Source organism: Henckelia pumila, chromosome 4, assembly GCF_033568475.1.
Source record: "Henckelia pumila isolate YLH828 chromosome 4, ASM3356847v2, whole genome shotgun sequence".
NCBI lineage: Eukaryota > Viridiplantae > Streptophyta > Magnoliopsida > Lamiales > Gesneriaceae > Henckelia > Henckelia pumila.
Window position 1 is genome coordinate 204287599 of NC_133123.1, and position 26959 is coordinate 204314557.

The 26959-nt window shown below is 36.4% G+C and overlaps 2 protein-coding genes across 5 annotated transcripts; one reads left to right on the forward strand and one right to left on the reverse strand.

Moving 5' to 3' along the window:
• Positions 1–17510: 17510 nt before the first annotated feature.
• Positions 17511–21099, reverse strand: LOC140863438 (uncharacterized). Of its 4 annotated transcripts, XR_012143936.1 has the most exons (6): positions 20912–21099; positions 19322–19465; positions 19193–19233; positions 18373–18554; positions 18037–18178; positions 17511–17830 (listed from the first exon to the last, which is right to left on the reverse strand). XR_012143936.1 is itself a non-coding variant. In XM_073266868.1 (3 exons), the coding sequence occupies exon 1, from the start codon at positions 19034–19036 to the stop codon at positions 18551–18553; it is 486 nt and encodes a 161-aa protein (XP_073122969.1). In that variant the 5' UTR covers positions 19037–19242; the 3' UTR covers positions 17511–17830; positions 18037–18178; positions 18373–18550. The 4 variants fall into 4 exon arrangements, 1 of the variants encoding a protein (XP_073122969.1); XR_012143937.1 differs by lacking the exon at positions 19193–19233; XM_073266868.1 differs by lacking the exons at positions 19322–19465; positions 20912–21099 and having other exon boundaries at positions 18373–19242.
• Positions 21100–21109: 10 nt separating this feature from the next.
• LOC140863437 (putative late blight resistance protein homolog R1A-3) lies at positions 21110–26693 on the forward strand. Its single transcript, XM_073266867.1, has 7 exons — positions 21110–21959; positions 22431–22494; positions 22837–23147; positions 23355–23559; positions 23764–23907; positions 24171–26451; positions 26534–26693. The coding sequence occupies exons 1-7, from the start codon at positions 21672–21674 to the stop codon at positions 26535–26537; spliced, it is 3297 nt and encodes a 1098-aa protein (XP_073122968.1). The 5' UTR covers positions 21110–21671; the 3' UTR covers positions 26538–26693.
• Positions 26694–26959: the final 266 nt, after the last annotated feature.

Here is a 26959-nt window from a genome sequence, read left to right on the forward strand (position 1 = left end):
AAAGATTGTATCAACCTCTATACAACCTAAACAACAAACGACGACTCAAGGAAAACTCTTTACCGATCTTTATCCAACTCTTGACGAACAATGCTGCTAACACGGGGCTCAACAAACTCCAACGAATCTGTACGAAGATAAGAGTTGATCAACAACTATGATCACTCACAAGCCAAAGCTTCAATCAATACAAAAACGGTTCGAAATCTCAAAACTCAAACCGACGGCATAACGGCTATAACTGAACAAACCGACAACACAGACAGCAGTTCAATAGCGATATCAACTCATATCAAAGTCAATACAACCATAACAAGGCAAACCCAACAAATCTCAAAACCATGATTTTCGAAAATGGCTTCCAAAAAAATCATAACAAATTCGAACGTCGCTCTATTTCAAAACCGACAGGTAATAAACGATCAGAACTCTGTCGAGAACAACATACTCGAATCTAGAACGATTCTAACAACATCCAAAAACTAGAATGTATCTGATCGTAGAAAAACTTACGATATAACAGAGCTCTCACTGCAGTGATCGATAATCTGCCTTCAGAAATAATTTCTAACGGACGGATCGAGCTCGGACTGGATTTTGAAAGCTCAAAAGCTCCAAGAGGTGTCTTCAATGGAGTCTAGCCGATGGAAGGGAAGGAGAGGAAGGATAAGAGACTAATTCAAATGAATTCTAAGTGTAGATAATATATCAAAATCAATATTTGCGTTTTAGTCCCTGAAATTTTCAAAATTTGTAAAAAGGACCCTGATCAAAATCAAATCGACTCGAGAACTCTGTAATCTCCGATTAACTCAAATAAACTCATTTAAGATAAAAACGGGGTGTTACATCAGGCATTCAAAAATGTGCCATTTCCCGATGATCTGGTACTTTAGACTTTGTGTCATGAGGGGGCGGAATGGAAGAAAAATGCAAGGCAAGAACCTGTTACATTTCCATCTATTTTTCTGCAACGAGAAGGGAATAACTGGCATGAGTTTTTAGCTGCTAGGATGTTGCCATCTGGGCATACTTCAAATGTGACGAAGGCTAAGGCTACTCTTGTTTACTGCATAGTGGCAGGGAAATCTGTTGATGCTGGGAGGGTAATTCAAGAGTCTATCATTGCTGCTGCTAGGGGATCCTCGACTATCAATTTACCCCATTCATCTTTGATTACTGAGCTTTGTCAGTGTGCTGGTGTTGTGTGGGATGATACTGAGCAGATTCTTCAGATACGGGGTCCTATAAAAATTACTGGTGCATTGAAACGAGATAAGAAGAAGAAAGCAACCAGTACTTCTGAACAGTCAGCTGAACCACCGTAGCCCTCTGCGCCACTACCACACTTTGAACCAGCACCTTCCCATTTGGAAGGACCTATGTCACTACCGACGTATTCGGCTACTGAGTATTCTACTCGTGATGATTCTACGGCCGTGCTTGCTCAGATGAAGAAGCAGTGGAAGATGATGCGAGAACATATGACATACATGCATGACTTCACTGCCGCTCTCGCCCAGAATTATCCTCCCACTGTTGTGCCTTATCCACCTCCTCCGCAGTGGTCTCCTGATGATACTGCTGATGCTGCACCTTATTTTCATGGAGATGATGATGATGACGCCGAGTACTGATGCTCGGTGTTAAGGTACGTGTCCCTTGTTATTTTTATTGTTTTTAATCATTAGGGATAATGATTATACTAAGTTTGGGGGGGTGAATCAATGTTTGATTGAATTGTTTGGTTGAAAGTTGAGTAGTTGAGTTTTATTGTGTGCTTTATTGATAAAAATTTTCTTGAGTTTATTTGTTTTTAGTTGAGTTGAGTTGAAAAGAAGTCGAGAAATAATGAAATGCATGGCCAATGATGAAATTTTTTTTTTTTGTGCTATAATTGAAATCTATGATTGTCTACCTATCTGAAAAATATTTTTGAGAAAATGGAACCAATTAGATGAACAATTTTCTATATACTCTGTGATTAATACTTGAATCTGATTTTTGAGACATATAGACATAGAGATGATTGAGGCATTGTTTGGATTTTTGGGCCTAATTTTATTGAATAAATTTATCCTTAGTTGCCCAGTTGAGCCTACACGTATATTAGTACTTTGAGGTATAGAAAAATCTGAAAATTGTTGAAAAATCATCATTTACTGCTGATGATTATTTATTATGCACTGATTGATATTTGTATGATTTAATTGTGGATTGAGACTTGTCTAGAACTAGTTCGGACACTCTTCGAGACGAAATACGGGCAAAACTGTGATTAGGAATGATTTAGGCAAATTTTCTGAAATTGTTTGAGCCTTTCAAGCTACCTATTTATACATGTTATCCCTAGTACCTTGTTTGAGCTTTATTGAAAATCGAATGGCATGAGTGTAAACGTGTGATAAACCCCCGTTCGTCATTATTTCAAGGTCCTACATTGACTACCTGAATAGCCTAAACACTATTTCCTACCAGAAATGGTGTGGTGGATGAATTGAAAAGATGAAAAGAAGTATTAGAAAAGAAAAAAATAAAAGTTGAGAAGGGGTTTGAAAAAGTTGAAAAAAAAATGTGGTTGTGAAAGAATTTGTGAAATAGATGAAAAATAAATGAAGTGAAAAGAAAAAAATAAGTGTGAAATTGTGAAAGAAAAGAAGTCGTAATTAGATTTTAAGAAATAAATTACTCCTTATTTTGAATTCTTATCCTTCATTTGTAGCCATGAGCCAGGCCTTACATTATAAGCTGGTTAAGTCCTATTGACCGAGTCTCGGTTGCCCAATATACTAGTGGAGAAGAGTTGCGAGAATTTAGCCTATGGACTATTGATTGATACTTTTAATGATTATGAATTTTGATCTAAACACGCACACACTATTATTCTTTGCATTTACCTAATTGTGAGTGTTTTTTATTAATATTCTAATTTTGATCCTATGCTACTTGAAAAGTCCTCATGATCTATGAATATTTGAATTGAATTTGGATAAGGGTATTTTGAACGTGAGTTGCGGAGATTGTGAGTTTATGCGGTTATTTTGTTGTGACTGAAATTTTCAAGTGTTAGTTGGGTATGACATGATTGGATTTGAATTTTTTTGAAATCATTGCTGAGGCCATTGCTCCATAATATTTCTTGGCTATTCTTGTGGGTTTTAGAGATTGAGTTTTTAGAATTTATTGTTTTGAATAGTTTTGCTCGGGACAAGCAAAAATCTAATTTTGGAGGTATATGATAAGTGTATTTTATACACTTAATTTATTTATGATTTTAATTGTTAATTATTGGTTTCGAGCAGATTTATGTGTGGGTTTTGTTGTTTTTGTGTTCGTAGGAAATTATGGATTTATTTGAAAAGAGAAGAAAAAGAAGAAATTGAAGAAGAAAATAAGGGAATTAAAAGAATAAAAGAAAAGAGAAAGAAAAAAAAGAAAAGAACGAACAGACAAGAGAAGAGAGTTAAATGAGATTCTTAATGGGCCAATGTTGTCAGCGCTTAAGTTAGCGCTAAACAAGGAGGAGAGGCGCTATCGCGCAAGACACATGAAGGCGTGAGAATTGAATTCTAGAGAGCCATGCGCGCCCGCCTGGGAGTGTAAGGCGCCCGCGCGTCGCAGAAATTTGAAGTTGAGAATTTTTATCGGGAAGGAAACTTTCTATTTTCTTGGGCTTTATTCTTGGGCTTTTGTGCACGATATAAAAAGGGATTTTTATCAGACATGAAAGGAAGAGCCGCCACATACTATATGTACAGATCAGAGAATTGAACGTGAAGACTTTCTGGGAAGAATTTCTGTGCTTTAACTTGAAGAACAAAGACGGAGATCGATAGTCCGGACACGGCGTCGACGACGGATTTGTTTTCTATACTTTATTTAATTCTGAATTTATGTCTGGATTTTTTAACATGTTTTTTTTTATTCAGAATTTTATTATGAACTAAATTTTTATAGTCTAGAGGTCGGATGAAACCTGGTGTAGATACTTTCATGAATTTTTGATTTTATTGAATTGAGTTTCTTCTAGATTAATTGTTTTTTTCTAGAATTGATTGTCTTTTCAATTATCTGATCAATAATTGATTTGTAATATTTATTTGAAATATGGCACTCGGGAGAGGAGATTTTGAATAGGACCATTGAAAAATACACTGTTAATTATTTATATAACTCGGGAGAGTGTATAATTTTAACAGAGCTTTTAAAAATAACATTGTTTTGAATTGATCACTGCAAATAAATTCTTAATATAGATATTGGAATTGAATTGTATTTGATATATTTTATTCGACACTCGGGAGAGGGAATAATACACTTAAGTATTCTTGGCTATTAATTGATTGAAATTCATGAAGATTAATTAATTAGGATTGATTGTTGTTGAGACTAGGTGAAATCTATACCTCTAGACCACTTTTCTCTGGTTCATTATTTCTGAAAGTTGTGTGCGTGCTATCAAAAACTCGATTATTTATTTTTCTGCAAAATTCTCAAATATTGATTTTCTAGATAAAGTTTGGACTATTTTAATTACAAGTACTAAATATTTTCATTTTACTCTCTGAGGGAACGATACTTGATTCAATCACTATATTAAAACTTGACACTCGTACGCTTGCGAGCATTTTTCACAAAAAAAGCTCCCATAAATACTCCCTAAGAATCGTCCAAAATCAACCCAAAGATATCTCAAAGTTTCCAAAATTACAGAAACACTTAGTCAGAAAATCGGCGACGCGCAGTCGCGCCTCAAAAGTCGCGCGGGCGCGCATAAACTTCTGGATCACAACTTGAAAATTATAGAACACGCGCGGGCGCGCATGAGCTTCTGCCTCAACACTCTAAAACACTCCAGGAGGCGCGGGCGCGCATGAGCCTCGGGTCCTTCTTCATTCTTCCCTAAAAATCTTGGACCGTCTTCGCTCGTTTTGCCTCTTCCTTGACTCCTTTTGACTCTATCAATAAAAAAATGAGTATTTTCTTTATTTCCTACATCCAACACAAACAACAACACATTCCACATAATTTTGCTCGAAACCAAACAATTATCCAATAATATCAATACAAATTAAGTGCACAAAATGCACTTACCAATAGATACAGGTGCTTCTCATTCCTTTATCTCTGAAAAATTTGTGTTGATGCATGCTTTGCCTACTGAGCTTTTGCCTACTGTAGTAGCTGTTACTTCACCTTTGGGTGGAGGAATTGTTTCTGTCAAATTAGTCAAGAACTGTGAACTTTGTTTTGAGAGAAATTTGTTAGAGTTCGACTGTATTGTAGTTGGGCTGTCAGATTTTGACTGTATTGTTGGTATAGATGCTTTAACCAAGTACAGGGAAACGGTCGATTGTTTTCTGAAGGTTGTTAGATTCAGACCTGAAATGGCAGACGAGTGGAAATTCTTTGGCAAGAGTTCTCGATCTAGAATTCCTTTGATTTCAGTGTTATCTATGGCTCGTTTGTTACAGAGAGGTGCAGAGGGATTTATGATTTATTCAGTTTATGTACTGAAATATAGCCCTGAATTGGTTGATATACCAATGGTTAGAGAATTTGCTGATGTGTTTACGGAAGATATTCCTGGATTTCCGCCTATTCGAGAGATCAAATTCATAATTGATTTAGTGTCAGGTACCCAACCTATTTCCAAAGCTCTGTATCGTATGGCACCGATTGAATTGAGAGAATTGAAGGAGCAACTTGAGGATTTGATTGCCAAGGGATACATCGAACCTAGTGTGTCGCCTTGGGGTGCTCCTGTTCTGTTTGTTCGTAAGAAGGATGGTTCTATGCGGCTCTGTATTGATTACCGTCAACTGAATCAGGCTACAGTAAAGAACAAGTATCCTTTACCTCGAATAGATGACCTTTTTGATCAACTTCAGGGTTCTTCTGTCTATTCGAAGATTGATCTGAGGTCGGGTTATCATCAGGTGAGAGTGCGTGAGGAAGATGTTTCTAAGACCGCATTCAGGACGAGGTATGGTCACTTTGAGTTTATAGTCATGCCGTTTAGTTTGACTAACGCTCCAGCGGTTTTTATGGGTTTGATGAACCGTATCTTTCAGCATTATTTAGATGAGTTTGTTATTATTTTCATCGGTGATATTCTTATCTACTCAAAGAACCGTACTTACCATGCAGAGAATTTGAGGACCGTCTTGCAGATTTTGCAAGTTGAACAGTTGTTTGCCAAGTTGTCTAAGTGTGAATTTTGGTTGGATCAAGTTGTCTTTCTCGGTCCTATTATTTCTGGAGATGGGATTTCTGTCGATCCCAGCAAGATTGAAGCGGTTATGAATTAGCCTAGACCGACGTCAGTTCCTGAGATCCAAAGCTTTATGGGTTTAGTTGGTTATTATCGCCGATTCATCGAGGTATTCTCATCTATTTCAAGCCGATTACCCATCTGACTCAGAAGAATGCGCCTTTTATCTGGACTGCAGATTGTGAGGCTAGCTTTGTTGATCTGAAGAGGAGACTGACCAGTGCTCCGATTCTTTCTATTCCAAAAGGTACTGGAGGTTTTACCGTGTATTGCGATGCTTCTAACCAAGGCTTGGGATGTGTTCTTATGCAGCATAAGCATGTGATAGCATATGCATCGAGGCAGCTGAAGCCGCACGAGACATGTTATCCGGTTTATGATCTTGAACTCACTGCGATTGTATTTTCTTTGAAGATCTGGCGTCACTATCTGTATGGTGAGTCTTTCGAGATCTTTTCTGATCATAAGAGTCTTAAGTACTTGTTTTCACAGGCAGAGCTGAATATGAGACAGAGAAGATGGTTAGATTTTTTGAAGGATTTCGACTGTGAAATCAAGTATTATTCGGGAAAGTCGAATGCCGTTGCAGATGCCTTGAGCCGAAAGCTATGTTCTTTATCTCTTTTCACTATCGGTGTTTCTCAGTTTATCGATGATTGTTGCACTTCTAGTTTGGAGTTTGAAACAGATAGGAAGACTATCAGAGTGTTTGCTATTCAAGCTGAGCCAGAGTTATTTATTCTGATCAAAGAAGCACAGAAGTCTGATCCGAGCACTCAGATTTCAATAGAGAAAATCAGATCTGGGCATCAGTCTGAATTCCAGGTTAGAGATGATGCTTTGTTTGTGAATAACCGCATTGTTGTGCCAAATATTTTGGAGTTGAGGCAGCGTATTCTCCAAGAGGCTCATTGCAGTCGGTTCAGTATTCATCCTGGAGGTCGTAAGATGTACAACGATCTGAAGAATCAGTTTTGGTGGAAGAAAATGAAGAGAGATGTTGCGAGATTTGTATCTTGATGTTTGAACTGTCAGCAAGTGAGAGCAGAGAGGAATCATCCGGGTGGTCTGTTGCACAGTCTATCTGTTCCTGAATGGAAATGGGATCACATTTCTATGGATTTCATCACGAAGCTACCGCGATCTGTTCGAGGATGCGATGCTATTTGGGTATTAATTGACAAATTGACGAAGTTTTCTTGTTTTATTTCGTACATGATGACGTATCGTCACGATCAGATGGCTGAGTTGTATGTTAGCAATGTTGTGTGATTGCATGGTGTGCCGAAGTCAATCGTTTCAGACCGAGACCCTGGATTTACTCCGCACTTTTGGCACAGCCTTCAGGAGGCACTTGGTACTCGATTGCATCTGAGTACAACTTATCATCCTCAGATGGACGGACAGTCAGAGCGGACTATCCAGACGTTAGAGGATATGATTCGAGCAGTAGTGCTAGACTTTGGCACTAGTTGGCAGGATTCTTTGCCTTTTGTTAAGTTTTCTTACAATAACAGTTTCCAAGCAAGTATCGGTATGTCACTTTTTGAGGATTTGTACAGCAAGAAGTGTCGATCTCCGTTGTTTTGGGATGATTTGTCCGAGTCACCTGATTTGGGACTGGACATGCTTCGAGATATGGAAGAGAAAGTTAAGATCATTCAGTTGAGAATGAAGTCAGCTCAGGATAGACAGGCAAAGTATGCGAATATCAGGCGTAGACCTTTGAGTTTCGATCAGGGAGACCGAGTCTTCTTGAAGATTTCTCCTTTCAGAGGCACTGTTAGATTTGGGAACAGAGGGAAGTTATCTCCGAGATTTATCGGACCGTACGAGATTCTCGAGAGGTTATGCGATCTTGCCTATAGACTTGCACTTCCTCCGTCTTTATCTAATATTCACGACGTTTTTCACGTCTCTATGTTGCGGAAGTATCACCCAGATCCATCTCACATTCTTCAGCCTGATGAAGCTGAGCCACACGAGACTCTAAGCTATTTTGGGCGATCGATTCAGGTCCTTGATCGGAAGGAGAAGCAGCTCAGAACCAAGTTGACTCCTTTGTTGAAAGTGCAGTGGAGCCGTCACGGAGTCGAGGAAGCGACTTGGGAGACAGAATCTGACATGAGACAGCGTTTTCCTGAGTTATTCGGATGACGTGAGTTCTTCTTACTGTCCTTAGTTCTTTATTCTATCTTATGAGTTATGTTTCTTATTGATTTCGAGAACGAAATCTCTTCTTAGACGGGAAGAATTGTAACGCCCCAATTTTATCTTGATTGAGATTATTTGAGTTAATCGGAGATTACAGAGTTCAAGAGCCGACTTGATTTTGATCAGGGTCTATTTTGAAAATTTTGAAAATTTCAGGGACTAACGTGCAAAATTGGAGTTTTATATATTATCTACTCTAGTTGAATAGTATTCATTGCACCATCATATTCCCCAACTCGTTACCCTCCATTAGAAGATGCCCCCTTTGAGTTCCAAGCTTCCAGAATTCAGTCCGAGCTCGATCCGTCCGTTGGAATTTATTTCTGAAGGCAGTTTAACGATCACAGCAGCGAGAGCTCCGTTATATAGTAAGTTTTCCTTCGATCAGTTAGACTTTTTCGGATGTTGTTAGAATCGATTGAGTTTCGAGTATGTTGTTCTTGACAGAGTTTTGATCGTTTATTCTCAGTCGGTTTTGAATTAGAGCGTCATTCGAATTTGTTATGATTTTTGGAGGCCTATTTCGAAAATTGAGTTCTGAGATTTGAAGGATTTGAATTGTTATTGTTGTATTAGCATTGAATTGAGTTATTTGCAATGTTGTACTGCTGTCTGCGTTTCGGTTTGTTCAGTTTATAGCCGTTATGCAGCCGGTTTGAGTTTTCAGATTTCAAACCATTTTGAGTTGTTGAACTTTGGCTTGTGAGTTTGATCGTTGTTGTTGATCATCTATTGTCTCTGAAAAGATTCATTTGAAGTTTTCGAGCACAGAGTTATCAGCTGTCGATCGTCAAAGAGTTGGACAAAGAACGGTAAAGAGATTACCTTAAGCCGTTGTTGTTGTTAGGTTGTATAGTTTCTGATATAACCTTTTATTGTAGCTTATCCAGAGTTGGAGCTACTTGCATTTAAAGGTACAATCAGTCATCGTTTAGCGGGATAGCATACTCGAGACAGTTGGTTCTTGAGTTTCCCCTTAAAATCACATACTTGCATCAATACCTATTCTAGCATGTGGAACTTGTATTTTGTTGTTGATTGAGATTTTTTTATATGGCTTAATGTTTTATATTTTTCCTTACGCATTCATCTTGAGCCAAACCTTTGATTTCAGCGGGCAAAACAGCCCTTTTTGTTTAGACGTTTTGGGGGCTATACTGCGAGTGGCCTGGGTGTAGAAGTTCACCTAGTGTCAGCATACTCCTTATAGTCTCACCAAAGTCTAGGGGTATGAGATAAGTGGCACCACCTCGATTGGGAGAGTCGGTGAGTTTTTACGTGGTCTCATCATCGGGATCCCAAAAGCATAGCAACAATCTCTTGTTTATCAGAATTGATATCCCGATTTTAAAGACATGCATTTCATTTCGTATTGATATCGAATATGTTGTTGTCTTCAAAGCATGCTGTTGTTGTTTTGCATGCTATGTTGCTTTTACTGAGAATATAATTCTCACCGGAGTTATCCGGTTGTTGCTTTGTTTTGTATGTGTACTTGGAAACAGGTGGGGCAGGATCAAGTGAGCGAAGACCTGGTTAGCATCAAGAGGGAGAGATAGTACTGGGACTCGGTTCAGAACTCGTATCAGCATGTCTATCTAGTTTATATTGGAACATGTTTAGATCTCGATCTTCGTTGTTTATGTTGTATCGACTATGCGATCTTTATCGGTTAAATGTTGTCGTTGCATGTTCTATCCTTTTGAGCACTTTATCAAATCTAGAACTTCATTTATTATTTGGAGAGATTGTGATTGTAATGCATGATTATGATTTGAATGTATTGGGTTTGAGTTTTATCAATTTCTACTGTGTTTTCCTTACTCTGTACTGTCACCGCTCGATCGGTAAGATTTGACCGATCGAGCTGTGGTCTTTGAGGCAGTTCTCTATTTTGCAAAAGGGTGCCCGCTCGATCGGTTGAATCTTACCGATCGAGCGGTGCTGGTTGTGATTCGGGCAAAAAGTTTGTAACTTTGGCTCGCTCGATCGGTTGGATTTTACCGATCGAGCGAGGCTCTATTTTATAAAAAAAATTATTTATTTGCTTTTAATCTTGGATCTTGTATTCTTAATTGTTGTTTAATCCGAGATTATTTGTTTAGAACCGAGGTCTCACAATACACCTCACAGTCTAATTTTATGTTAAACAATATTTAATTGACATATAGTTGCGAGAAGATGCAAATTCGTTTGAAGAAATAGTGTGCATTGAAGTTGGGTGTGACTTAAGTTACGTGTTTTGAATTGAGTTATTTGGTTTATTGGAGTGTAAATAGAAGTTGTGAGAAGCCGAGGTATAAATTTTTGGGCGGTGTTTTTGAATTGGTGCAAAGTTAGGATTGTTATTAAGGTGCTTGAAAGGTGTTCGATCTATGGCGCCTAAGAAAAGACAAAAACATACTGCCTCTTCATCAACCACTTATGATACACATCATTTTTGGAATGAGGCCGCCGCTGCAAACCATCATGCATTCTTGTCTAAAAACATTCTTCAAGAAAGGGGATTTTATATGACATATGGTTTTGATATGTCCCTACCTACGTCTGCTATTGGGAGAATGACAATGGCTAGGCATTGACAGCACTTTACAATGACTCCTATCGATGCAGTCGTTTCACTAGTTCCAGAGTTCTACGCGAATTTGAAAGTACGACATGAGCATTTTAAGGTTTTAGTGCGTGTTAAGATGGTAGCTTTTGATTCGCATACAATTAATACTTTGTTTAAATTCCATCCTGTATTGCATGATGAGTATGTAGAGTATAGGAATGGAGATGTCAACTGTGATGAGATATTGAGACAGTTGTGCCAAGACGGGGTCGAGTGGAATTTGGGGAAAGATGGTTTTCCATCTATTCTAAAGAAGTCTGATTTTCTCGATGATGCTAAGCATTGGTACACATTTGTTTGCACTAGTCTCAAGCCAATCGATCACACCACTGATGTTACGATAGATTGAGCCATTCTGGTTTATTTCATCCTTACCGGTAAGACGATGGACTTGGGCCAAATTTACCAAGAAACAATGCAGAATGTGGTGTCTGGTAGTACCAAAGGGGGTCTCGCACTACCGTCGATCATTACTCACCTCTGTGCAGCTGCGGGGGTAACATGGGCGAAAGGTGAAGAGCTTTTGAAACCCCGGGCCGCTATATTAGCATCGGAGCATCGACCATTCTTACCTGACCATGAAATTCGGGCACGAGAAAGAAGAAGAGATTTTAATGCTCGAGCTGCTGCCAAAAGGCAATCACCACCACGAGTTGCACCTAAGACTTTGGGTGAACGGATAACTTACCTCGAGGAGGAAGTGAGAAATCAGAGGTGGGAGATGTATGAGTTTTAGCAGACTTTCGGTGTTTTCATGAATTTTATGATGGATTTCACAACGGCATTGGCTAGTAAATTTCCAGGCACTGTTACACCCTTTCCACCACATCCACAGTGGCCTCCATGGTTATCCCCACCAGAGATGCACCAAAATGATGAGCATGAGCATGAGGATGCTAATGACGGCGAAATCTGAATACATAAATGCTACATCAAATTTGTTCTTCTTTCTGCTTTCTTCCTTAAATTCTGAATATTGATGTCTAAACTCATAAACATGACTTGTTTTTGTTTAGTTTGCATAATCAATTAAGTTTTTAATGCTTATAGAGGCTGATGTAACAAGTCAGACAACTTCTAAAATGTATGTCATATTCAGCTAGTTATGTACCTTATTATGATATCATTGTACCGTAATTACTCGAATCTGTACTTAGATTTACTTGTCAATTGCCGTTAGAGAACTCTGTGTAAGTACTTAAATGTCACAAAAGTATGACATAAATAGGAAAATACTTGGAATTACCATTTCAAAAAAAAAAACATGGAATCAAAATATAATCACACTACAAGAAAAAAGGTCATAGACAACACTTAAAAGACAACGCTTTTTGTAAAAAGCGTTGTCTTTTTTTAATTACAACGCTTCTAGTGAAAAGCGTTGTCTTATATATTTTATATTTATCAAAGACAACGCTTTTGCAAAAAAGTGTTGTCTATAACCGCTTTTTTTAGGTCAAACACAACGCTTTTAAGAAAGTGTTGTGTATGAGCGTTTTTTTAAATTTACAACAACACTTTTAAAAAAGTGTTGTGTATAAGCGTTCTTTTTGACTATCTACAACAACATTTTTTTTAAAAGCGTTGTGGATGAATTTTTTTAAAATAAAACTTTTTAAAAATACATCTATTGATCTTCACCACGTTGAAAAAAAATACCCAAATCCCTAAACCTTTCGGCGCCCTTTAATTTCTTCCTCTCCTTTTTGCTCTCTCTTCCGATTCTAGGCTTGCTCTTGTAGTTGGCGAGCTTGTTGAAGGCCTTGACGAGGGACATCTTGGCTTGCTTCTTCAAAGTCCTTTCGGATTACATTGCTCAGGTACTTGGCGACTCCGACGATGAGGAAATGATCGTAGGCTCGTTCGCGTGTGCCGTCGGCTGCTCTCTTCACTTGACGGGTCTAAATGTTCATGTTCTTCTCGGTTTTTGCGGACAACGTCGTTGTGTTGACGGAAGGCAACTTCGAGAAAGAGGTCGGTCAAGATCGAGGAGCACTAGTCGAATTCTATGCTCCATGGTATGTAAATTTATTTCTTTGGTTGTGTTTTTTTGAATGCTTGTCATTTGCAACCTGATTTAGATCCGATTCATCCAATTTTAGGTGTTTTCCACTTTTACATGAAATTGTGATGTGATAATCGGAGCATAGCTAGTTTTTTTTTTATATTTATTAGTGAAAGTGATTTAATAATTGATACTTGCTGGTTGCTACAAGCGGAAATATGTGTATGGAGCAAATTCATTTTTATGTGTTAGCTAATCTTTGACAATGCTTAAGAGTGTTGCTTCTTGTCTAGGTGTGGACACTGTAAAAATCTCGCTCCGGAATATGAGAAGCTCGGAGAAAGTTTCAAGAAGGCCAAATCTGTTTTGATTGGCAATGTTAGATTGATTTGATATTGTGGGAATGCTTTTTTTTTTCTTAGAAGCATAGCATGAAATAACATGTTTTTCTGAACGGGCTTAGATGCTCGAGGGTTGCGCGTAGAATTGGGTTTTAGAATATGTTTTTCTCATGCTTTTCTCTTTTCTTTTCTTTTTTTTTTGCCTAATCTTGGTCTTGCTTCTGGGTCTGGTCGCAAATTATTTCTTGAAAATAAAATGAAAATTAACAAGGTTATTTGGTTTATGTATTCATAATCCTGTTAACTCGTTAAATTCTTGAATGTTTTTACCGGATGGTTATTGTGGCTTTCTTGTTATTGGGTACAAAATAATCAAATGTTCCTAAATGGTACAACGATTTGTGGGGGATTGATTTGTTTATAATTGTGCACATGTATGTAAGGTTGGATAATATATTTTATTAACCCATTACATATAAAGGTTTCTGAGTAACAGAACGAGTTACTTTCTTGTTTAGTGTATTCTATAAGTTGGATCTTTTTCGTTTAGAATATATTCTTGATATCTTGTATCAAGCTCTTCAAGTTGGATTCTATTTTCTGTGATAAAATCTTGCGTTTCATCTTTGGGATTATGGAATTTTAAATTGTAAGCGGTAATTTATAGTTCAAGAATGTGGTAATACGCGATGAGTTGAGGTACCTCGATCCTTCTCTTTTTGTGCAATGCTTGGTCTTGTGATCCTTCTTTTTTTGCGAAATGCTTGATCCTGTGTCATTTAAACATGAACAGTTTAATGCATGAAGATAAACACAAATTTCAAGCTCTCTTTTGAAGTAGGTATATTGGCTATCATCTTTTGTTCCATTCCACGAGCACAAGTTCTTGATCGGACTCGTTCTAATTGTTCCAATTTCTTCAGTAAAATTGGTAGTTATAGTTTTGAAAAGCTGGTGTTGATACTTTCTTCCTTCAAGATTTAAAGCATTACGATAATATATAATTTTTTTGTGTGTGTTAGGAAGCTTTAAAGCTTTACGATAATAACTTTTTATTTACACTGAAATGCTTCCCTCTCATTGCTTTTAGCTAAAATAACTTCACACTGCTTTTAAATGAAATTTAATATACTGACAAACAAAATATTATTATTATTATTATTTACTCATTTTGTTTTAGACACGATATACATAAGTTTTACCTGATCAGTTCTAAATAAAAGTGCAAGTGAATTTGGAATGGACTGTACACATTAACATCCACCGACTTCTTATCTTGGTTTTGTCATTTGTATTAACACTTGAACACTGAACACACCTTTGACCCTTATAAACTATTTAATATTATATTTATATTTATGTGTGTGATTTTTTTAATAACAGTGGAACAAGTGCTGTTCAGTTTTCATCCTAGTTTAGCTCCAATTCTTTAAGTTTTTAGGTTAGTGGCAGCTAGGTTCCAGCCCCTATTGATGACTGTAGTATGCTGCCTGCAGGTTAGAAAATATATGGTTGCTAGATTTATTTAGAAATTGTCTCTTTATATCGTTATATTCATTATCGGATTGTTGTAGGTTCAATCGTTGGACGAGTTCGAGCTATACATGTTCTTGAATGTTCCTATTGATTGTTTATGTGTACATTTGTTCTAGCTCGATTTAGTTTTGATGATCGTTGATTAAAACAAAAATTTTGTGGTGCTATTTTAATTATTTTTGAAATATGCATGTCATAGCTTAATAAATCAGTGGAGAATACTACCTTAAAGTCATGGGCTGAGACTTTTGTGTAAGCAATCTATGATTTCATTTATATTTTATTTGGGTTCGTTAGATTTTTTGGCTTGTTTCTACTGTTGGCCTGGTTTTTTTGTATTTCTTGCAGATTTATATGCATGGGATTTGATATTGCAATGGAAAAATATAGCTGGTTTCAGTCACGTTCAGCAATTTTTCCAGCGATTTTATCTTCGATTCAGGTTGTTTTGTTGTCGTTTAGTTTAGATTCGAAATAGAAAATATTTGAGCCAAGCTCTATTTTTTCAGCCCGTTTCAGTCATGTTCGATGAGTTTTCTGGTAAGTTGTTGTACCTATTCCACGTGGTTGTATTTCGAGTCTTAGGAATTATTTAAGCTCGAGTCTAATTTCTGTCGTGGGAAGCCACCCACACCATACCTTTTGAGCAGGTATGAGGAAAATTCATTACGAATGTCTTATCTTTTCAGTTGGTTTGGCCTCAAGCTACTGGAAAAATGCTAAGGTTGATTATGTGATGTTCTTAATTTGTTTTAGTGGGTAATTCGTTTTGAGTAGTGACAAATGGTTTTTTTTTTTTTTTGTAAACTTGATCAGGTGAAGCCTGCCTTGCCCTTTCTAAGACAACTTATTCAATTGAACGATGAGGAGGTCTTGACTGATACTTGATGGGCTCTTTCTTATCTTTCTAATGGAACAAACGATAAAATTCAAGTTGTGCTTGAGGGAGGTGTCTGTCCCCGACTTGTGGAGCTTTAACTGTATGTTACAATTCTCATTACAATAATTTTAATATTTACATTTCTTCCTTCCCTTTCCTGTCTTCTTATCATGTTTCCCTCTATAGATTCCATCAGATTTCCTCCCTATTAATGCTAAAGGAAGGTTAAAATTTGTGCATCTTTTGCTGCTGATGAAATTTTGTTTAAATGAACGTTCGTGAAGAAATGGTTTTGTATTTGTGTAGATACCACTACAATGTCGCAGACTCAAGGCTCTGTAAACATGTATAAAAAGGGAACGAAAATGGCTTACATATTAGCTGTGTGGCGTTAGCTCTAAACCTCTGGGCCTTGATCATGGATGCTAGGACAGGTTTCAGTTTGCAAGTGTATGAGCTTTCTGTTGTCTTTCTTCTCAAGTTTGTTTATTAAACTAATGTTTCTTGTTATGACTTCTGGTGTCACTTCCTAGCTTGGCCTTGTTTCCTATCCCAACAATAATGTTTCCTAGTTCTTATTAGGATTGGATCATGGAGCAGTAGGAGAGAAATTATTAAATGTGCAATAGCTGGTTCATCTAATGGAAGTTCGCTGGGGTTATATCTAAAGGTAGGTTGAAGTTTCTCTTTTCTTGTGATTTATGTCTTATGCCAGCTCACTTTCATTTTTTGTCATGCAATTCTTTATTCCCTCGAGTCTTAAATATGCATGTGGTGCTTCTTGATTAAAAATTAAAATTCTTGTTTGCTCTGAAAGAGGAGGAATCCAAATTATAAACGTGATCACCAGAACGCTCGTGGGCTAAGTGCATGGAAACGTGGAGGTATCATCGGTGTTGCTGCACTAACTGGAGGAACCTTAATGGCTATTATTGGAGGTATACAAATTTTATCTCTCATTAAATAATTGATTAACAAAGTCATGATTGTTAAATCTAGTATCTGGAAAGAAGCTATTTCCGCATTCCTTAATTAAATGGATCACAACTTGATAATTCCAATTGCTTAGTGATAATTTCGTCGTAGTTCATTTGATAATTCCAATCGCTTAGTGATAGTTTCGTCATTCGTAGTTCATGTTCTTTTATTGATAAATATGTGTTTGCTTTTACTTTTCATTTTAATCTATTCATATTTGTTTTATGTTTGTTTTTATTTTTAATAATTTACAGTATGGAGATACAAATTAAAGGAAAAGAGATTGTTGCGGCTTTTATGAAATCTTGGGATGCTAACATGTGCTGAAGGAAAAAAAAAAGTTTTTCGAGAGTAATGCATAGTTTTTTCTTAGTTTTCATTAATTTAGAATTCGATTATTTTTATATTTGAATGATTTATAAAAAGCGTTGTCTTTTCCAAAAATAACAACGCTTAAGCGTTGTCATTTTTAGATACGACAACGCTTTTTAAGCGTTGTCTTTTCCAGAAACAACAACGCCTTTTCCGCGTTGTCTTTGAGCGTGGTCTTTTATAACACTGGCTACGACAACGCTTTTTCGGGGACATTAACAACGCGGAAAAAGCGTTGTCTTTAGCCATTTTTCTTGTAGTGTCATTAACCACAAATATAAGGATTTGTCTCTCATAAGGTGTGTATGTTTCCCACCAACATAATTATCCAAACTTAATCACCACCAACATAACATACAAGTTAAATGGTTTTCAACAATCCATTCTTATCGGATAAAATGGTAGCTGCAACACGAGCTCGATAAGCATTCTTATTCACATCCCTTTGATACGCCCAGATTTCCTCTGTGATTTTAGCCAAGCATTCGGTCCACATAAATGCATAAACACCACACTCAAGTGTTGGACCTTGATCGCGACACTCTTCTGTCACCACTTCCTCATTGGCTAAGACAAAACCAGATTGAAAGAGCATGTATCCAGACAAGAATGATACCTAAAAAAATTAAAATGTTACAAGATTTCATTCTTAATATGATACTTAAAACATTCAAATAGGGTCGTACTGATACTCACAAAAACATTTGGGGTGCCAGATGCGTATGGATCATGCAAGGAATTCCATATACTGAACACGCCTTCTGAAGTTTTATCACGAGCAAAAACCAATATCACCTATCATTCAATGGAAAAATAATGTACTTGAATCTTGTAAAAAGCTCCTCGTTTAATTGCTTCAATCTTCCCTAGTCGCAGAGGTCAAGCTTGCAAGAAAATCTCCATAATCACCGCTCCGCAACTTACGTCTACTCCCATATTCTTTCAGTCTATTAAATATTTCGCTCTGCAGAACAAAGATTGCAAACATATCATACTTCTTATTTGGTCGAACATATTTCTTATATATATATATATATATATATGTGTGTGTGTGTGTGTGTGTGTGTGTGTGTGTGTGTGTGTGTGTGTGTGTGTGTGTGTGTGTGTGTGTTGAAATACATAAAACCAAAATAAAAAGGATGAATAGAATTTCAAAACCGTTTTTGACCCTTTTTTTTTAGGTCTTGGCGATGAATTGGGCGGCGTCACAAAGATAGATGCTTTCTTTTTCTTCTTGCGGTCAACCCTTGTTCTTACAGTATCCACGATCGAAGATTGAAAGCTAGTCATGTTCGCTACTTTACTGGTACCAACACAACTCACACTTTTTCTTTCCTCACCTGTTCCATAATTGTTTTTCAAATCCCACAACATCATTGTTAATTTCATTTACAACATTTTGCACCACCAAATTAAGCTCACTGTAATTGCCATGATCATTAGACGAACCAATCTCAGATGAATTTCCAACATCTTCAATCATTTCTTTCTCATTTTTTTCAATATTTTCTTCATCCTTGTTTCTGACAATATTCACATTACCTTCACTGTTCTCTTTATTATCATCCTCAACATTTTTCTCAAAATTTTCATCTCTCTTAATATTCTCATCCTCCTCATTTCTCTCAGTATTCTCATGTCCATTATTTTTCTCAATACGATCATCTTCATCGGTCACAAATCCACACTCATTTTTACTCTGAAATTTAAATTTTGCTCCCACATCCATCATTTCTTTTTCAATCACAATCTTTGTCTTCCTACGACGTCGAACACTACCACAACCTAATTCAAAACACATCCGATTATTAATCTCGGCCATTTTTTCTCACAACTTCTTCTAATCTTACTACATCAGTAGTACCGTTATCCAATTTCAATACCTATGGTTGAGACAACTATTATTTAATGTTTTGAACTTTTGAGTCAATTATCCATATTCCAAAAAACGTATTTGGCAAAAGGTCAAACTACTTACGTCCAATTTCTTCTCCTCGGGAAAAGGATATATCGACAAGACTTGTAAAATTATAAAATCACAAAAAAATAGTGTCAGTGAAACCATGAAATTGAAATGAACAATTTAATTATTATATCAAACAATTACCTTTGTTGAATCTATGGATTTGAGCAATAACTCAGCTTTTTTCCTCATTCAATGGGATTTTTCTGTCCCCCACCGAAACAAGCGAGGGAACATTTCTAAACTACATCGTACACCTAAAGAAGGAATTCTCTCGTACACCCAAGCCTAAAACAAATTAAATAATAGTCAATTAATTGATAAAACAATACAATAATAACTAAAGTAACAAAACACCCACCATTAATCCAATAGTGCATCCATCGAAATAAGTTTTACTTTCAGTTTTGCGTATTTTTCTCTGAATAAATCAAAACGTGGCATCTCCCCAAGAATATTCGAAGAATGAATAAGATTGTCCAGATAAGGAAATATTAAAATCGGGGTAAAATAATTTCCGATGAAAAATATTATGGAGTTGAAGATGAACAAAATGTAAAGCCGGAAAAAATCATCAACTTCTAAGTCATCATCACTGCGTGCAAGAGAAATAAGTTTTTTATATATTGTCGCTCGCTTTTCTTTTCCAAGTACTTGTCCTCCAAATTGACGAGCCACAAATATAGAATCCATTCTTAGATCCAAGTCTACAGGCTGGCCAATATGATGCAGTCCAAGAATAATAGAAAACACTTCTGGAGTAAAAGAAATCATAATACCATCACCCACAGTCAAAGAACATGATTTAATCTGAAATCTATTCAATATGAATCAACTCTACGACTACTAATAGCGAGTTCGGGCATGTCAACCCAATTAGCAAAAAGAGTCTCATTTATCCTAATCCATTGTTTTTGTCGTAGAATTGGTTTCAGTTCTGTCATCGCATCTTTAAAACAAGTGGGCGAGCATCGACTACATTACAGTTTTGTACTTCTCTTGTTTTGTCCTTCATCAACAACGTTCTCTTCCACTGTCGTTCCTAAATTAAAATATATATATATATATATATATATATATATATATATATATACACGTACATAAATATCAATAAACCATAATATGATCAAGAATTGTGATAAAAATAATTTACATATAAATCACAAACACACAAAAAATAACATAAAAATAATTTACATATAAATCACAAACACACAAAAAATAAATATGATCATCACATTTTCATTACCAGGTGTAAAACCATTTAATTAAGTGATAAAAATCTCTATTTTAATCATTGTTACCTTGATTTTAAAATCCAGCTTATAATTATATAAGCATTTCGAATACTCAATTCAATCTAAAACAATAAATATACAAGTTTCTGTTCAATATACCGATGTCGAAAGTTAACATTCAAAATTAGGTAATCGACGTAGAGAATTTAAAAAAAACTATCCGCTACAATTCTTCCAAACAAGAAACAGGGGTGTGGTTTTTGCACTACAGAGAAATATTTTCTCCACTACAACATAACTTTTATATTTCATCAAGAAGAATAAATGTCACAGTTTAATATTAAAACGAATTAACTGTAAGCCAATGAACAAGAAAAAAACCCTAGAATTTAGGGATTAAGATTTAGCATACGAAAAAACAGTAAAATCAACAACAACCAATAATAACAAAATAGAATAGAAAAAAATTACTGAAATAGATTCACAAGAACATTACGTTGTGAAGCTCTTTTCGATTTCTGATCTTGAGGAGCATTTCTCGACTTCATCTGCTTTTTAATTTTTATGTTCTTCGACCTTTCGGGTTTAGGAGAATTTTTCATCATCTTTCACGCCAAATTTGCTGATTAAATCTCGGATGTGCAGAAGAGGATGCGCAGATGAGGGTTGGTGAAGAAGAAGGGGAGAAAGAAGAGGATGCGCAGATGAGGGTTGGTGAAGAAGAAGGGGAGAAAGGATCGATCAGAATGAAGGAAATGAGGAAGAATGACATTTTTTATTATTATTTAACATATATAAAAGATATATACTTTTTTTTTTAAAAAAAGGGTATATGGGTAATTTCGAGTAAAATGGAGAGCTGAAACTAAGAACTAACATTGGTCACCGAGAAAATAAAATTACTGGCATGAGGACTGAAAAGCAAAAAAAATTTGGATTTGGGGATTTCTCCCTAATTCACCGAAATTTTTTCCCCCAAAAAATGTCTATATATATATATATATATATTAACCTATATGAAATGTAAAATAAAAAAAATTGGGAAAAAAGAAGATCGAAATTCGGCAATAAAAAAGAATTTGAAACAGAATTTTCTGTTTTAAAAAAAAGGCGGGGGTCAACTCCTGCCTTTTGGTTTGGGCAATGTCTTGGTTAAAAGAACAAAAAAGGAGAAACTGGAATGATGAGAGAAGCAAAACTAAAGCGTTGACTTGTGTCGGCAGCTGAAGTGTTGGATTCAAAGAAATCCGATTGTGATGTCTGAATTTGAAAGAATAATTATGGAAGATGGTCTGGCGGATTTGTCGGCGTACGATGCGGTGGCGTCGCTGTTGCAGCTTCTGGATCTCTTATTGTTCTGCAATGATGATGAATGGGAAATGTTTGATACTCCTTTTAACGATCGTGATATTCAATCAATCTACTACCAAGTGGAGCGGTTGGAGTCTTGGCTCGCTGATTCTGATCTCAAAACACTGCCAAGCAGTTTGGGGGTTCGGATTGCTCATGCGGCTTGCGAAACTCGAATCTTCATTATTTCAGAGGTTTGGTTGTATCATCCTGTTTCTCTCATTTATGGTTTTATACTGATAATTATTGGAAAAAAAAAAAAGGAGATTCAAACTATATACGAAAAATCGAGTGGTTGGTGTCTTTAATTGGCTCGCCGGTTTATTGAGAGGAGGTTATCATAAAACACTGTCAAGGAGTAATTTGGAGATTCGGATTTGTAATACGTCTTGGAGAGCTCGGTTCCCCGTCGTTTTTTTCCATTCAATTCTTTTCCAAATCTTACAAATTTGTGGTCGTGTATATATAATGTCTCCCATCTTTTTCTTCTTTTTTTTTTTAACAATTCGGGTACTACCAATGAAAAAAAAAAAAACACTAAAATTGCCAAAATTCGAATTTACAGCACTCACACTGAAATTACAATGAAGCCATATGCAACCAAATTTGCAATTTTTTCCTTTCTTTATTTTATTTTAAATTCTTTTCAATTTTGATTGGAACAGGTTTACAGATATAATAAACGGCTGAATTTATTCGGACAAGCTACGACGAGTGCTGTTATAGCAGGTGCCTAACTACAATGTCTTTTTCTTTTCTTTTGGAAAATTCCTGGCTATCATGCCTTTGGACCTTGGGTTATGCTATTAGTCAACATACTCTTTTATTTTTTAAAGGAGTTACAATATTTATAATATACTAATACGTGTGTTTATATTTTTCAAAATTAAAGGTTTAATCAAGGTGTACCAGAAATTTTTAGTTTTGGTGAGTTTGATGCCTAAAAAAATCTGGAAAATAATTGAAAACTACTAGGAATCAACATTGGCAATTTTGTCGTGAGTACATTATGTAACAATTTTAAGCATGCATTTCACATTAGTGACTCATAACTTTATACTCATTTAACAGATCAATCCACCAGTACTGTCCTAAATTCGTTGCTTAGAATCTCGTTGAAAAAGGAACATTTTGTCTTGTATGATGTGGTGGTCTCCCTGTTGAATGATCTCGAGCTGATATTGAGTTCCCGCTGGCATACACACCACTCCAAGCAGCACTTTAGGGAAGGAGACATCCAGATTATGTACGATAACCTCAGTATAATGGACTCCTTGCTCATTGATTCCACGGGACAAGGTTATTGCAAAAAATTGATGAGCAGTGTGGAGAACTGGATCCGTTTCGTGGCATACAGAGGTCGACATTACATTGATTCATGGGTAAGCTTTTGTTAACCTGTAAATAATATTTAAATGAAATATTTTACTCCATCATGTCATATTTTACTTGAGGCACTCCTATATGTAATTTCCTTGTAAAATGTTTCTTTTCTTGCAATCATGGTTCCATCAAACTTTGGAACATCTGTTAGTTGAGTATTTGTTTTGTGGCCATCATTAATTTTTTGCTCCAATTCTTGGTAACAGCCAGAGAGTTTTATTGAAAAACATCCAACTGGTTCTTTCCCTGATTCTTCTGAAATCATATATGATCATCGCCAGTTGCGTGAACTAGCTCGGAGTATGGAGTACATCAATCTGGAATTGATAGATTTTACTGAAAAACAACCAACTGGTTCTTTCCCTCCAACTTCTAAGCACATATTTGAACTACAGGGGACAACATCTGCTGGTAAGGTACCTTGACTATGATTCCCATCTGGAGTCTCTTGATTCATATCTGAAGAGTTGAAATGTTTATTATGTACTTGACTAAAATAATTTGGGATCCAAGAAGTTAAATTCCGATGAAAAAGTATCTACTTATCGAACTAGTGCGTCCTGGATAAAGGATTGATTGAGAATGTATTGATTATCAAACATTTTTTTGGTACAGATGGAGCCACCCAAGTTTCTTGCCGAAATTTGCATAAGTTAACAAAAAGTATTGAGTTTGTCAACAACCTATTGAAAAGGATTCGTGATGGCAGAGATATCATTCAAACATCAACCCAAAGTTTGCAAGGCACAATATCTACAGGCAAGTTTGATTACGGCATCTTGGTGTACGTTTTGTGATTCATATATTTAACTGTTAATTGGTTTATTGATATGTTCCTTGGTAATTAAACTATGAATGAAAGTACTTAAATATCCATTTTCATTTGAAACCAAAGGAAACAAATGTATGTATAGTTTTCTTTCGCACTTATTTTGAAATTGTCATGTGGCAATAATAATTGCATATTTCACAAATTCGAATCCTATATTATAATAATCCATGTGTTTTCATTTGTCTAACAGGTCAGGTCTTATCCAGAATGCCAAACGAAAGGGAAAGGGTCAAAATGGTGGGCTTTGAACATGATTTATGGGTTATGTTGGACCGTCTCACTGGACACCCGCCAAAACTCCAAGTTCTCGCAGTCGTTGGGATGGGTGGGATCGGCAAGACAACTTTCACTCAAAGTTTATATGATGATCCTCTTGTCAGGTACCACTTCCATATTTGTGCATGGTTCACTATATCTCAGCAATACAAGGTGAAACAAGTGTTGATAGGCCTTTTACGCTGTCTCACCAATCCTACGACGGAGATTTATGAAAGAAGCAAAGAAGAGTTGAAACATATGCTTTACCAAAGTTTAAAGGGAAAGAAATATCTGATTGTACTAGATGACATTTGGGATAAGCAAGCTTGGAATGATTTGAAGAGAATTTTTCCAAATGATGGAAATGGAAGTCGAATTATGCTGACCACTCGACTTATAGATGTGGCTGAATTTGCAAGTCCGGATACTCAACCCCATTGCTTGCCTCGTTTGAGCCCAGATGAAAGTTGGGAACTACTTTGTTCCAAAATCCCGTTGTGCCCTCCTGAATTAGAGCCAACTGGGAAGCAAATAGCATGCAAGTGCCAAGGACTACCTCTTGCAATAGTTGTAATAGCAGGTCTATTATCAAAGATGAACACGACACCGGAAGCATGGAAAGATGTTGCAAAAAGTGTAAGTTCACTTGTAATGGACGAACAAAAGCAATTCCAAAACATACTTGCTTTAAGTTATAATCATTTGCCCGAGCATCTGAAACCTTGTTTCCTTTATATTGGAACTTTTCCGGAAGACTCAAAGATTCCCGCTAAGAAATTGATATGGTTATGGATCGGGGAGGGATTTATCCGACCTAAAAACCTAAAGAGCTTGGAAGAAGTTGCGGAGAATTATTTGGAGGACCTTATTGGCAGAAGTCTCGTTCAGGTGAACAGAAGAAGGTATGATGGTATGTTTAAGACATGCTTCATCCATGATATGTTGAGAGATCTTTGCTTGAGAGAATCCCATAAACAACACTTTTGTCTGGTATTTCACAAGGATTTGAAATCGATGACAAAAGAGGACAAGGATAAATTTATGAGAAAATGTCGACGTGTCTGTTTCCACTCTAACACCCTGGATATTACCACCATTTCTTTGTTGAACGATGTTCGTTCTTTCCTGTGGTTTAAAACTATGACATCAGTAGATCTTAAAAGTTACTCATTTATGAATCTTAAACGAGTAAAAGTGTTGGACATTATTGATGGACATCTTGAAGAGCTTCCAAGTAATTTTGTATGGATACTTGCTAATTCAAGATACCTGGCGCTTTCCTTCCGAGAGTCCATTGATAGATCCATATTTAGTTCAACATTTCACAATTTACAGATCTTAATTGTGGAGGGTGAGTGGAATGGTCAGTTGCCGAATGAATTCTGGACTATGTCGGAGTTGAGACATTTTTATTTGAAGAGAAGTTTTTTATCCTATTGGCCTGACGAATCTAGACCAAATATAATGCAGTTGGCTTCAGCAGCAGAATCCCCTCAAGCTTTGATTTATCCAGTGCAATATGAAGAACATTCAATAAAAGTTATGCCGAATCTACAATCACTTACCACAATACGTCCTATAAGTTGCACCAAGGCAGCCTTTCTGTCGATGCCTAATTTGAAGAAGTTGGGTGTTTACGAAAATGAGGAGGACTGCGGATTCCGCGGGTGGTTCAAAAATCTTGTCCATCTTCAAGAACTCCAGACTTTGAAGTACGCCTTTCATGACCCATTTTTTGGGCAGAAACCGGAGCGCCTTCCATCACAGAATTTCATTCTTGCGGAGCTGATTAAGTTGACAATCAGTGGCACCGCTTTTCCATGGGAAGATATGCTGAAGCTCTTTGCATTACCCAAATTGGAGGTGCTCAAGCTTAAAAATTATGCATTCTTTGGACCTACTTGGGCACTAAAACCAGAAGCCGGTGGTTTTCCTTGTCTTAAATATCTTTTGATTGGCTCTACGAATTTACAATCGTGGGAGGTCGCCGATGACACTAATCATTTTCCTAAACTTGAGCACCTTGTCATGATGAATTGCCGACGGCTAAAAGAGATCCCTTACGGCATTTTTGTAGCACCTCTACTGGAGAGAATTGAATTGCATAATTGTAGTGAAACCACTGTTGATGCAGCTGAGCAATTACAGCAGGAGCTACTGGACAATGGCAACGATTGTCTCGTGTTACATATTACGCCTTATCGTAGACAAAGGTATGATTACCAAAATCAATTTCCAAGATATATCGTATAAGGTGGGATAGACTTAATAACCATTTCCATATGCAACTTGCAGGTGAAGCTGAAATTTCCAGATTCCATGCATGGATGAATGCCCAAGCCATGTAAATGCAAAAATAAGAACAAAACAAGGAAAGCATATATAGAAAATAAGCAAAGTCATGTAATTATTGTGTTGTGGTTTATCTACTTACTGATCTCATGTTATATATATATACATTTTATTGTCTAAATCAATGTATATATCAGCTGATTTCTTGGCTAAGATAAATAACTCGTTCGTTTACACAATCTTTATGAGCTTTTAAAAAAATTAAAAAAAAAAATTCCCACAATCTTGATTCTTGGGTGCGTTAGAAAGTGTAATTTTCTACAACTTATTAGACTTAGTTCCGCCCACGAAAATTCCAGGATTTTGCATCTGGGAATGCTGGTGTTCTTTCTTTCTCATGAATATCTCAACATCAGTAACACTGAAAAT

Coding starts and splice junctions, on each gene's coding strand:
- LOC140863438 (XM_073266868.1), bottom strand. CDS start 19,036: ATGGCCGAGATTAATAATCGGATGTGTTTTGAATTAGGTTGTGGTAGT.
- LOC140863437 (XM_073266867.1), top strand. CDS start 21,672: ATGTCTGAATTTGAAAGAATAATTATGGAAGATGGTCTGGCGGATTTG. Junction 21,960..22,430: donor GAATCTTCATTATTTCAGAG/GTTTGGTTGTAT, acceptor TGATTGGAACAG/GTTTACAGATATAATAAACG. Junction 22,495..22,836: donor GACGAGTGCTGTTATAGCAG/GTGCCTAACTAC, acceptor CTCATTTAACAG/ATCAATCCACCAGTACTGTC.